The 13,535-nt window shown below is 42.6% G+C and overlaps 1 protein-coding gene across 1 annotated transcript; it reads left to right on the plus strand.

Annotated features, from left to right (window-relative positions):
• The first annotated feature begins 414 nt into the window (after nt 1–414).
• On the plus strand, nt 415–10,323 carry rab18a (RAB18A, member RAS oncogene family). Its single transcript, XM_083669027.1, has 7 exons — nt 415–596; nt 4,048–4,103; nt 6,951–7,012; nt 7,368–7,440; nt 7,859–7,977; nt 8,486–8,552; nt 9,282–10,323. The coding sequence occupies exons 1-7, from the start codon at nt 529–531 to the stop codon at nt 9,452–9,454; spliced, it is 618 nt and encodes a 205-aa protein (XP_083525153.1). The 5' UTR covers nt 415–528; the 3' UTR covers nt 9,455–10,323.
• Nucleotides 10,324–13,535: the final 3,212 nt, after the last annotated feature.

A 13,535-nucleotide genomic window follows, 5' to 3' on the forward strand; every position in this document is an offset into this window, starting at 1 on the left:
GCTTTATGGCTGGAATAAATAGCCAGCAACATTTGCAAAGACATCGCTCTAGATTCAGACTCACCTGATATGCATTTTAGAAGTGTTCCAGAGTAGAGTGGTACCAAAGACGTATTGAAATCTTTGAAAAATAGTTCTGTACAGCCCATTATTCTGGGGCAATACCACTTTATAATAATAAGTAGGATATAAGAACAATTACAAACCCTTCTGGGACGAAATATTACATGGTTATGGTTGATATATATTTGTTAAGTTGATTAGCATATTTGTTTGTGGTTCCTGGACCCCTATTTACCATGTTTAAATGAAAAATAAAGTTTAACTTGGGTGCTCTTATTTTGAAGAAATCCTCATACATCCGTTTACATTGACCGGAAGTAGATGGGCGGAGTTCCACTACTGGAACTCAGAGAACACAGATGCGATCTAGCTACAAGTTCATAGGAACGTCAACTGTTCTTCTAGTCTTCTACCGAGTACTTGACAGCTCTCTGTAGATATTTAAACTACAAACAGCGAAGGAAGATGGATGACGACGTGTTAACGACACTAAAAATATTGATAATTGGAGAAAGTGGTGTTGGAAAGTCCAGGTAAGGTAGCTAGACAGCTAGCTAGCTACCTCAGAGCTGTCTTGTCATCATCAAAACAACCGCAGGCACAATAGCAGTTAGCTTGCTAGCTAGACATGATTACATTACATAATACTTAGACTCGAAATGACATGGCGTGACATGCAGTCAAGCTGGGCCAGTTAGCTATTTAGCCACTAATCTCTCAGTATGTTTTGCTGTTCGTGTAGTTCAGTTCATTGTGTGTGGTTGGTTAGCGAGCTAGCTGAGCGAAATGTGTTGTTGGAACTGTGGAACTTTATGACGCCATCGCGATGAGTTGGGAGGTTTCGTAATCACAAGGATGACTCTTAGGTCTGTTTCTTTAGGTTATGTCACTTTGATCTGCCTGTCACGAGTCTTGTTCGTTACATTCAAATCATACGAGAGCTAACGTTAGCTCAGTCCGAGTTATTTTTATAATTAAGTTGGCTTGAGCTGTTTCAACACTGTGGAACAATCTCTACAAGCATCCATAACAACACTAATACTCCTAGAAACGGATTAATGAAAGTACATTGGTTGCTATTGTCAGCCACACGACCACTGCTTGTGCACCCAAACACGGCTTTGTGAGCCTCCGGTTGGCCACCAAATACCAGCTCCTCTGTTTTCTTGATATTGAGGACCACTCTTCACACCTTCTTGGTAGAGGTTAAGGCCATCATTGTCTTTCATCAGAGCAATAAGGATGGAGTCATCAGAAAATGTGATGATGTATTGGTTTGGCACATTGGTGATGCAGTCATTCGTGCAGATTGTGAACAGCCGTGGAGAGCTCACACACCCATGAGGTGCCCGTGGATTGTTGTTATCAGGGATAACAGGAATGGACTGATTTGTAACTAGTGCATTTTTGAGAGAAGAATTTATTAAATGCAGATGATAAATCTTTAAAAAAAAGACTCTAGCATAGGCTTGGGGTTTGAACCCCTGATAAGGGCAATGCCTTCTCCACGGTGAAAGTTTACCTGGCTGCCATGGAGGTGTGCCATGGAGGTTTCGGTGGGACGACTGCTGAGACACACCTCCTCGTCAGTTGTCCCTTCGCCAGACAGTGTGTCGTCGTCGTCCCCCGTGTGACCTGTCCCTGGTTCTTGAGACGCTCACAAGTGACCATTTGAACCTCTTCAGACCGTTAATGTAAAGATGCTGTCTAGTAAGACCACATTGTTACTAGTGCTGGCCACTAGTCTGTCCTACATCTACTCAGTTTGCCCCTGGCGACACTATGGTTACGTTACGTTGTGGGAGCCCAATGTTGAGGCTTACAATTGTCGAGGCCTTTGGGCCTCCGGGCGCACTCCACCCGCGGGTGGCAGCGCCGTGGGCCCTGTTCAAGGGTGTGTCTGTTTCAGAGATAGGTGCCGCAGCCAGCTGGGATTCTACTCATACCTTTCAAGGGTTTACAGCCTAGACGTGACCGCGCCCTCTGTGGCACACTCTGTCCTGAGTGCTGGTTTGGAGACGGTGATGTAGACAGGGTAGTCTACAACTTTGCATCCGTACAGGTGTCTGTTCGGACCAGACAATCGGGGTGTGTTGCAGGGTCCCAAAGAGACCCCTCACCTCGTTGCCCCTCTTGCACTGATCGCGTGAAGAGAGGTTCGCAGAATAAATGGCTGCGCTATGCATGAGCCTTTATAGGCTATGCACTAGGCTGGGCTATGTGCCTGCAAGTGTCCTCAGCCTGTACAGGCATGATTGAATAGGGTTTACAGCAAATAGGTACGCAAAGTGCGTGTCCCATAGTGAAGCGTCTCCCTCATCTCCTTCAGAGAAGCTGGGTTACATTCGTAACCCCTAGTTCTGCACACTGTTAGGGTTGCTAGGCTAAGTCTTGATCAGTATTCAGTGAAGTGCTCTGACAATCATCGGTCACGAGAATGTGGTCATGGACAAAAGCATTTGATACAATGATATCAGGATTTGTGTGTCTTGTAGGAGATCCTTCCTTTTGTAGCATTTTGAATTAGGCTTTATCGACATCTCCCACAGAGTTTGGCAATTCTAGTTAGAATGCAAAGTAGAATGTTATTGCCACTGGGTGTTTGGTGCCAATATGGTGTCTAGTTTGCTTAGCTCTATGGCTGTGGTCTAGACTGCAAGAAAGAATGCTGGTATGTCTGAGCCTTGAACCATCACATAGCAGGCCTATGTTTCTACAGCATGATGACGAGTGCAAGGCACCTATTCAAATGTAATCCTCATTCAAGGCCTCTTTTTCAGACTAGACAGCCTTCAAAAAATAATCAAATAAATGAGTTTAACTCAGTAACTGCAGACTGGAACTGGATATTCTGGCCACCTGACTGGCAAGAGTCAATGCATCCATAACAAGGGACGAATTGTTTCTTTATGAGATTTAAAGCTTTTTCAAGCATTTTTATGATCTCTTTTCGATGTTTGGCAGGATTTGTTCATATTTTAGTAAGATTAGGCAAGTTGATGTGAGATTTAAAAGGCCTTTAAAACCATGAAATTCTATGATTTCAGTAAGACATCCTCTTTTTTTTGTCAAAGGACAATGAAGCATAGTTTACTACAGACTCATAAAAACCAAGCGTTCCTGAGAATACAATAATGCTAGCTACATGTGAGCCAAGGGTAGTATTTCAACAAGCAGTTTTGGGTTAATTAACCTTACTGTTACAATTTGATATCATATGATTAGCCTAGATTCAATCTCCATTACAGGCATACGTATTTTATTCATTTATTGATTTAAATTGCCTTGCCTACATGATCTCATTCCTGAATTATCCCCACTTTACCTAGGTCTTCAACTGATTAGAAATCTACCTAGCGGAGAATGGAGGTTTCATTTTACCAGAATTGGCCTGTGAACTTCTGTTGTGCTGTAGGCTAAGATCATCAGGTGGTTTTCTACCAGACTCTTCAGACCTAAAACAAAGAGCATTCATAATGTGCATCTGGTGTAGTCATTTCAGGGTGGATTAATCAAGACAATACAAGCATTGCATTAGTGTTGTTTCAGAGGAAATGAGAAGAATTAGCTACATCATCAGTGCTGTGATTAAGTTCTTTGCACTTGATTAGCCTCAAGCACAATTGAACCTTGCCCCTCTGTCCATACCAACCAATGATGTAATCTGATGTCAGGTTATGTGTGTGTTGCCTCAGTGTGCTCATGTATAATCATATTACAGTTAGTAATCTGGAGATAATGTCACAACCAACAGAGCCGATTTCAGACTTCAAGTTTTTCAAGGTTTTTCCAAAAAATATCTTGGCATTTAGACTAGAATATTAACGTTATGGGCCAAAAACTGAGATTTAGATTTTCTTGAAAGTCCAAAGTTTGGAAAGTATACTTTAACATTTGTGTGATTTAAAGAGTATCCAGGAAAATACTCTGTTCATAAAAGTTAAAGGTGATGTGTAAATTATTTTGTCTTTCCCTCTTTCACAGTCTTCTCTTGAGATTCACAGATGACACATTCGATCCAGAACTTGCAGCAACAATTGGTGAGTAACCCCCAAACTACTCTGGGCATGTCGCTTAAGTGGAACATTTGTGTCCCGTTGGGGTTCCGCTGGGAATGCTGCACCAGGCCCCTAACAGAAGCATGCCGTCAGTCAAGCGGCAGACCAGAGAGAGGCTTCAGGAAGACTCAATTTGTGTTGTTTTCATCTGGATGGTTCTGTACGTGCTGCAGACAGAGGTAAAAAATAGACTTAGAATAGAATCCTAAACTTGCACTGCAGTGCCACGAGACGTATGTGAAGCCACGCTGCTTACAGAGCCGGTCTACCACGTGTCTTAGACAACTGTGGGAGTGACTCAGCCACGGCTGACGGACATGCCCTGTGTCGTTTGGGGGTGAGACAGAGAACAGTAAGAACAGTGACATACCGCATGAAGAACCGTCATTACCGTTGCTGCAAAAACACCCAGAGTCACATGGAGAGAGAGTTCTCCTGACCACATTTTACCTGAAGTGGTTTGGTTTTCCTTTTAATAAGAGATTTGAGCCATGGCACATAGTGTCATAGCAGTCTGGATTGCTTGAGGATGTATTTGAACGTTAACACATGGTGATATGGCTCATTAAGCCTGTCATACAGCAGCCTAGTGGATCAGGGGCGGGGCTGCTGAGCTGTTATCCTATTATCTATGGCATCACAGTCAAATATTGAGCACAGGGACAGGATCCCTCTTATTTGAGCGAAGAGCATAGCTTAGCAAAGTACCTGGCTATTTCTTACTGATGCATGGTTGTGCAGTAATGAAAGACCAGGTGAAATAGGCTTGTTGAATGTGTGTCATCTTGCAAAGCCTAGCCCTAGATAATGTCACATTCTTAATTCAATGGTGAATATGAGAGAGAGGACTCCAGTGAATGATTCATGCATCTGGTGAAATAGTGCCTCTAGCCTACATGGTTGGGGAAAGGAGAATTACTTTCAGGATCTGCGGATCTGCAAATGATATCAGAATTCCAAACGGTATTAAACATTTGATGTTTCAAGGACACCCTTGATATTTTTTCAGGTTGCCTTGAGACTGTTAAGGACTAGTAACTTAGTGAAAGAATGACCGGCTCAAGATTCATAGTCCTATTGATTACTTGGGAGGCACAATAATTACATTGTGTTTTTTTTACAATGTGAAGAAGTTCTACTGCACAACGTAGTCTTTGTTGAAACAACCGTATGTGTGGATTCCCAGAAAGCTCAGCGTAATAAAAAAATGTCTGGTAGGCATGCTTCAGTAGTGTTTTACTTGGCCAACTGGATATCTATGCCAAACAGATGTCCTCATAGAAGTCCAGCTCCCCACATTGACACAAGTCCCTTTAGATTTGTGGCTGCAAACTGCTGGTATCCCTAGAATTTGTCCATCTGAGTTTGGAGTTTGTTGTGCCCCTTTGAGCTTTTTCGATGGAACCAACGAAATGCAACTTATTGCATTTATTAATTATTAATAAATAATAACTTATTAATGCAACGTAGATTGAAGACCCATCTCTTTAGGCTACATCTTAAGTGTCCCTCCTAAAGACCTCTTCATCCCCACTACTCCCCTGTGCAAGTTTCTCTCCTGTAAATAAATAATAATAATATTATTATAATATAGTAATTTAATAAATATTTATTTTTTATTTTTTAAATCTTCCTTCTTCTAGCATTGTGACTGCCAATAGCCCCTGGTCATAGCATAGATTACTTTTTCTTATGATGACTGATGTATAGATGATTTACTTACTTAGACAAATGTATTTGTTGTAAGTCGCATTGGATAAAGGTGTCTGCTAAATGCCGTAAATGTAAATGTAACTTCTTCTCCATCAACCAACAAGAAAGAGGTGAACTCATGAATGAAGCAGAGAATCAGCTTTATAAGAATAAGTGGGTCGACAATGTAGGTCTATCTCTGTAATCAAGTATCTTGAAACATAGGCCTAGGTGTTGTTGTAGAAGGGCCTTTTCAGGTTGCCCATAAAGAGTTGGGTTTGCAGAGTGGCCTACCCTGACTTGAGTGATTGTCAGGTCTTGTTGGTTAGTGGTATATCAAACAGATGCTGCATGGCACTGTGGGCGTATACTAAACACAGCAGCCTGTAGGGGGAGACCCAGGGACTGTTTAGTGTAAATTCCTTGGCGCATGCCTGGTGACAGTGTCTGAGCAACCCTGCTGGGCTCGGGAGAAGAACGAGGCGTTGTGATTGACAGTCTCCAGGGGCGGGGGTGTGTTGGGGAGTCTGTCCCCCTTGTCTTCACGTCCCCCTCCCCCTCTGTTTTGGCTCTTGGCTAAGGCCTGTCCCAGACGTAAAAACAACCCCAGCCTCAGCATACGTCCTCCTGATAAATCTTTCAGTGCATGCTAAAACTATGGGTGATATGTCAGGCCAAGCGCTTCATGCTATGTGCGCTGAAAGAAGCAATAGAAGAGATTTACTTGTCCAGTGTGATGAGGACAACACTGTTATTTCTATGTAAATGTATTTTTTGACCTGAGCAGGGAATTTTAAGAATGAATCATGGGTCTTTTGAGCGATGTTACAGGTGGTGGGTTTTTTTCATTGAATCCTGCCATATTTGTTTTATCTTTACATATTAAACCACATATTCCCTATGTAGTAATAAATAAGGGCTCACATCATAATTTAAGTGCACTGGCCTGAGTGCCTGTCTGACAAGTCGAAGGGTCGGTGTGAGTTCAGACACATTGTGTGGTATGTATGTTGTGACAATTCATTTCAAACGGGGTGGCAGTTTATCTTCTTGGCACATAGGACCAAATCATCACCAACCTACTTATGATGAGGAAATCATCAATGGCTAATTAATCTGTGTGGTTTTTTGTTATAGGTGTTGACTTCAAAGTGAAGACCATATCGGTGGACGGGAACAAGACAAAATTGGCAATATGGGTGAGTATTCCTCTACACTCACTGCATGATTTATTGAATTCATTGAACATTGACTGGTCTGTAGGAGATATAGGCAAGTTGTTATTCACACTGTATTTACTTGTAGGCCTATCTTTTAAAAACCAAAATCCATGTGTTCAGTTGTTTGTGAAAAGGTTACAACTTTAATTCCTTCCTTTTGCATGTCATTCGCTTAACCTCCAGAAGATGGCGATGATGTACAGCCATACATCAACTATCTTATCAATGAAAAACGTAGCCTAGTCAACCTCTCTTTTTATGGTTATGTCCTGGTCCTGGTTGAACCACACTTTCCTCTGAGTGTGTTCAGGGCTGAAATGGTTGTGTTTTTCAGGACACCGCTGGCCAGGAGCGCTTCCGCACCTTGACTCCTAGTTACTACCGGGGCGCACAGGGAGTCATCCTGGGTGAGCAAACAGCCACCATTAAACAGACCAGTGATGGCTTTTCAACCTGTGTCCCCCCCCCCTCAACTCTCTGGAACTGACTTTATACTCTTAACGCTAAAGCAGACATCCTCCAAAGCCCACAGTGTATGTGACAGTTACGATGGTGTCGCTGCCTGACGCCATGGACGAGAGACTGAGCTTACATTCAAAACTAATGTCGTTTCATCACCAGTTCCTTGGACTAGCAGTCTCCAATATTGTTGTAACACAGTGTGTTGATGTTGATGCACAGTTATAGGCCTATTATATAAGATGACCACACTGTTGGGTTGAGGATTTAAAGGGGCAAATGTCTCTCCCAGTGACACTGTGTCCTGCTGCCTTGTGCTCCCAGAGATAAAGATGTTTCTGAGCATACCCTACTTATCTTTACCAGTGTACGACGTTACCCGCCGGGACACCTTTGCCAAGATGGATAACTGGCTGAATGAGCTGGAGACGTACTGTACAAGGAATGACCTTGTGAAGATGCTGGTTGGGAACAAAATTGATAAGGTGAGTGTTTGTATACGTCTCAGAACTGTCCTTTAATTTAGGGACAAAATACTAATGTATTTGTCAGGTAACAAGGGCGTATCAACACCATCAGTTGTATGTGTCTTGCAGTATGCAGTCTTTATGTCATTTTACCTGTCCCCATATTGCCCGTGGTGGTGTTTCATAAACACTCATATTGTATGTCCAGGCCAGCCAAAGTCTTCTCTTGGTTGAGTTTGCTAAGAGTCATATTCTTAATGTCCTTTTAAAACATGCAATTACTTTTCTCTCAGAGTCCTGTTTTTGGAGATGTGTCCCGTATGTGTATCTATTTTCATCCTCATTTCCACAATCTGTCCTTTGTTTTGGCTGTTGATCCAGACATGGTAGTAGACATAATGTAATGTAATATGTACTGGCCTTTGTCTGTGAGACTTCTCTGTGTTCCCTGTCTGCCTAGTCATATTCACAGTAGCTGACAGGTATGCAAGACAGACCTCATAAAAGATTACCCTCTTTGTTTTAGGAAAACCATGAACTAGACAGGAACGAAGGCCTGAAGTTTGCAAGAAAACATTCCATGCTTTTTATAGGTAAGTCAGGAGGATTCCCCTCTCCAACCCAGGGCATACGAGTTATGGCAGACGATTATGCAGAGGAAACTGCTTTTTGAATAACTGTCATACCTGGAATGTTTGTGTAGTTCTATTTTTATAAACTTTTTAACATCCTCTTCTTAACGTCTTGAATATGGAATTATTGCTGAAATCCCACATTTATGGACAGATTTAGGATTTATTTAATAAAAACTTTTACTTTAGATATTGTATAGCACAACTTGATAAAGTATTATCTAATTAATATTTAGAATAATTGTCACTCGAAACCATTTTACAAACACCAACAGAATGAGACATTCCAATGACTTCATTAGCTACCATTGTTATCATTGAATGATTTAATTCTGATTTAAAACTGCACAGCTTAATAACACAAATGATTGAATAAGCACAGATCTGTCTTATCCTTTGTGGATCAATTTGGCCTGCTGTGGAATAGAGCGAGCAGACCTATTTCAGTTTAAGGCCCACCAAATGTGTCGCGAGTTAGAATTGATTCTAGAGTACTTTCCACACCGTGCTCCAGCTGTAGAGGTTACTAGATGACATCAAGGTGCAACCATTGACTGTTATTGTGTCTATATCCCCTCTTCCTCTCCTCTCTCCTCTCTCTCTGTCTGTCTCTCTCTCTCTCTCTCTCTCTCTCTCTCTCTCTCTCTCTCTCTCTCTCTCTCTCTCCCCCCCCTCTCTTTCTGGTACCAGAGGCTAGTGCTAAGACGAAGGACGGGGTGCAGTGTGCGTTTGAGGAGCTGGTGGAGAAGATCATTCAGACCCCGGGACTGTGGGAGAGCGATACTCAGGGCAGAGGAGTCCAACTGACTGACCAGAACCAGAACGCTGGGGGAAGCTGCGGGGGCTACTGCTCCCTGGTGTAGACAGACTGACAACACACACACACACGCACGCACACACACACACACACACACACACACACACTCATACAGTGAAATGCATATTTACCCACATACAGTATGCACACACACACACACACACACACACACACACTCGCTTGAAAGACACCCACCAAACACTCACAGCGGTTGATGTCCTGGGAAGGGACGTCCTCAGACACGAAGGCTATATGGTATTCAGACTGTTTCTCCAGCCAGCCCTTGAGGTGTGAAGGCTGCTCCTGCTCCACACTCACCGGCTGTGTTCATAAGGACACTGCTGTTTCTACACCTTACCCTTAACGCTGATCTAGCCATCCTCCCTGTCCACTTACACGCATGGAGAAAATTAGTCGTAATGAATAGTAAGAAAAAAGGCAATCTAATGAGCAGATGAGGGTATTTTTACAGTCTGTTTTTAATTACATTTGTGAAGGCATTGTTTGCGCTCCAAAGGCTTCTTGGTTTGTATTTTTGTTAATTTTCTCCCATTTTGTGTTCGTAGCACATTGTCCTAGTCAGCACAACTGTGTTTAGGTTCAGGGATGAGTCTCTCCAGAGTGTCTCTCTCTGCTCTCCACGATCATGCCTCTTCCTCCAGCGCTCCAGTAGTGTTGAGTTGATAATCTCATCAGATAGAACAGTCGTGTATACCCTCTCACCACCCAGTCTGAGATCATGTGTATCTGTTGTCTACAATTGCCTCTTTTGTTCACAATAATAGAGTTACCAAGTTTTTGGAACTACGTTTTACTACTTTTATTGACTTGGACTCCAAACTTTCAGTATGTTTTGAAGGGTTTATAAATCAAACAGATTGGCACTGTAGCTTTCCATTGTGTGTTTGCGAAAAAGAAACGCAGAAATATGCATGCCTTGTTTTGTTACTAGTTGCTTTAATGGGCTTTAACCTCCTGGCTCTCTGTCACTAAGACAGATAATATTATTAATATCAGCGCCAGCCTTGCTTCAGCTTTACTTATCCCAAAGTGGGAAAAAAGACGAATGAAAAGTTTTATATATTAAAGAACACAATGAGCCATGTGGGTGTTTCCATTGAAATTAAAATCAAAGAGAACAGCTAAAGCCTTCGCAAATGGTTTTTGCAGTACTGTGATCTCCATGTCCTTCTTGAGCGTGCTGTAAATGTACCGTCACTTTTGACCTTTCACCACACTTGCTGTCTTTCTGGAGTGCTAGAATGTGTTTGGGAAATGATGGGAAATGTAGTTTTGAGTGACCATACCTATATTTGTGGCAGGGGTGACACAGATGCCTTTATGTCTAATCAGAATATCAATTATTTTCATTTGTTATGTTTTTAATTGCATGGATAATTCTTATTTTGTGACTTTTTCATGTTTTGTTCTGAGTGACCTGCAGAGACAGTTGAACTGTAGGCCTATTAGTTATTATTTACCCAACATTAGTTACATTTATCTGCATCAAGAAACCATACATACAGGTCTATTGAGTACACTACTTTGGGATTTGTATGGTCTATTTGTCCTGAATGAAGTAGACATTGGCTTTATGATTGAAATGTATTTAGGAATTCATGAAATATGTATAATTCTTGTCTGAATTGTAAAATTTAATGTATACATATTACAATTATAAACCGCCCTCTGTATTAAACGGAATAAAATACTTTTTAAAGGATTCTGATGTTAATGCTTATTCCAAACAGAGCTTAGGAACCCTTGCAGATTGTAAAATAAAGAGCCAAGTTCTATTAAGCGAGTATAAATCTTTGCAAGTAATTGTGTTTTACCTCATCCAAGTCTTCACTGAGAATGACCTACACAACTTACCATGTTGGAAATGTCACTCTTTGGTGAGGGCTTTTCGCTAAACATCTTTAGAATTGCTTCGTCTACAGAATAGAGACGTGTGTTTAAACAGTGTCCGAGGACTCCTTAGTTCCCAGACCTGTGATGTATCTAAATCATCTTTTGGGCAGACGCTCAGGAAACGCCACTATACCCATAACTCTTACCCACGGTTTAACTGGGATGTGCATAATTCCTGTGTGATTATGAAAGGACTGGCACGTCTGCCAAAAAAGTTCTGCTTTCCTTTCCGTCGTCCTCAGTCAGGGCAGCTGTCTGAAAATATGTCTCAGTCAAACAACAGAGACCTACTACATACTGTAGCATTCATTAGACCTACATATAACTATCTGCATTACACCACCTTTACCTTACCATAGCAGTTTAGGCAGATATACATTTTCCCACTTACAAAACACTTAACCATCACCGGCTCACCGTCCAAAACCACTGCACCACTCTACCCTGTTCTATAGTCCCATTCCCTCTATACTCCTCTGCTCTGCAGCCTCCTGTCAGAGTAAGGCTCCCTTGGGACGGGGCGAGACTGTTGTCTGTGTCTGAGTGTCTGAGCGGCCGTGCTAAGCTAACAGAGCGGGTCTGGGTCTCATTAGCACAAGCTCCTCTCTCCTCTCCTCTCCTCTCCTCTGCTCTGCCGCCGTATGGGTTTTGGTTTAGCACTCCCTCAGACGAGCCTCTCAGGAGAGCAGTCATGCTGTCATGTGTAAAAATGTTACGAGACGTCGGGCATCGTTTCATAAGGTGTCGGGTTCCCAGACGTCACTCACTTTGTCATGCTCATTGCCGGGCACTATCAGTTAATTGTTTTGCCATGCAGACCAAAAGAAAGGGAGAGAGAAGAACTGAATAGATTATACTATGTATGCATCTGAGTGTTATCGGGGGAGTAAGGGCTAATGGGTTAACTGTGCGGATAGCCTTTGCTTTGGATAGAAGCAGTGCTGTGTGAGAGTGTGACTGACAGGGTAACACAGATTAGTGCCCAGGGCTTGTCTGTGGCACTTGTAGGCCTGCAGACTGTTCAGTGTTTACATTCTCAGTTGAGGTAGAGGAAAATGCCCCTTTGCTCCTCCCCTTCCTCTGCCAAGCCCTGGACTCTTTTAGGTTCCCCTCTCTAGTACCAGAAGCCTCTGAGGTAATACCAACAGAACCCCAGAACAGATGACTCTGTCACAGCAGGTGGAAACACTTTAATTACGTTGAATCCCTTGTTTACATTGTTGCAGTTCCTTACATTTTGTCTTTCCTCAGGAGCTTCCGATTTCAGGATATGGCCTGAATTGTGTCTGTGTTGGCTCCTCTCACTCCATCTCTCTACCTCAGTCTCCAAGGTCCTTTGGAACATTTGGAGCACTCTGAATATGGATGGTGTAGGCTGGGCAATGTGAGGGGTAGGATCAGCCCAAAGTGTGAGGGATTCTCCCAGTGGATGTGTCCCTCAATAAGCTGCGCCTACATCATCAGAGGTAACAGCTAGGCCTACAGCACACGATCCTCAGTCACACATGTATAGCTCCTATTTTAATAATAGCTGAACTTGGAGTGAATATGAAACGTGTTTGGTGTGAACCCGTGGCCCTAATTCCATGTAAGTCAATTTTACTTGTAATTTGGTTGTAATTGAGTTTCCTTGGATTTGAAACTATGTCAATCTAATTTATACCTAAATGATTGCATTGTAACCTACACTTGTTATTTTCAAAAACACTTACCTCTATGTAAAAGCCTAAGTAAGCAGGGGAAGGCGACTCCACGCCCATGCAGCGGAAGCTCCTCTCCCCACGGGGGATCCTTTCATCCTAGCCTCGTGTTACTGTGGCAACAAGCACAGGGCTCAGTGTAGGACAGAACCAGGGGCACCACCGTCCTGTGGAAACAAAATGGAAGGATGAGTAGGGCCATTCATCATCCCTCCCATAATTCCCTTGTTTATTACGCTCCCGTGTGGCAAATTTCTGGACACACTCTGCTCCTGGATTCCTTGGCTGTGCTGTCATTCACCGCATGTCACAGAAAGCCCTCCAGATCTCACTCATGCTACAACATGGAAGCAAATATCCATACACCCAGGCGATTGGTTTCTATAATAAACTAATCACATTGTATCAACATGTGCTGGGTGTAAGCTTTCCACATGTCTGAAACACATTTCCATGGAAAAGCCGCATGTTTTACTGCTAGGCTTCCATCACTCAATATTATTAAAACCCCTT

This window comes from Argentina silus, assembly GCF_951799395.1.
Source record: "Argentina silus genome assembly, chromosome: 1".
Classification (NCBI taxonomy): domain Eukaryota; kingdom Metazoa; phylum Chordata; class Actinopteri; order Argentiniformes; family Argentinidae; genus Argentina; species Argentina silus.

Coding starts and splice junctions, on each gene's coding strand:
- rab18a (XM_083669027.1), top strand. CDS start 529: ATGGATGACGACGTGTTAACGACACTAAAAATATTGATAATTGGAGAA. Junction 4,104..6,950: donor AGAACTTGCAGCAACAATTG/GTGAGTAACCCC, acceptor TTTTTGTTATAG/GTGTTGACTTCAAAGTGAAG. Junction 7,978..8,485: donor TTGGGAACAAAATTGATAAG/GTGAGTGTTTGT, acceptor TCTTTGTTTTAG/GAAAACCATGAACTAGACAG.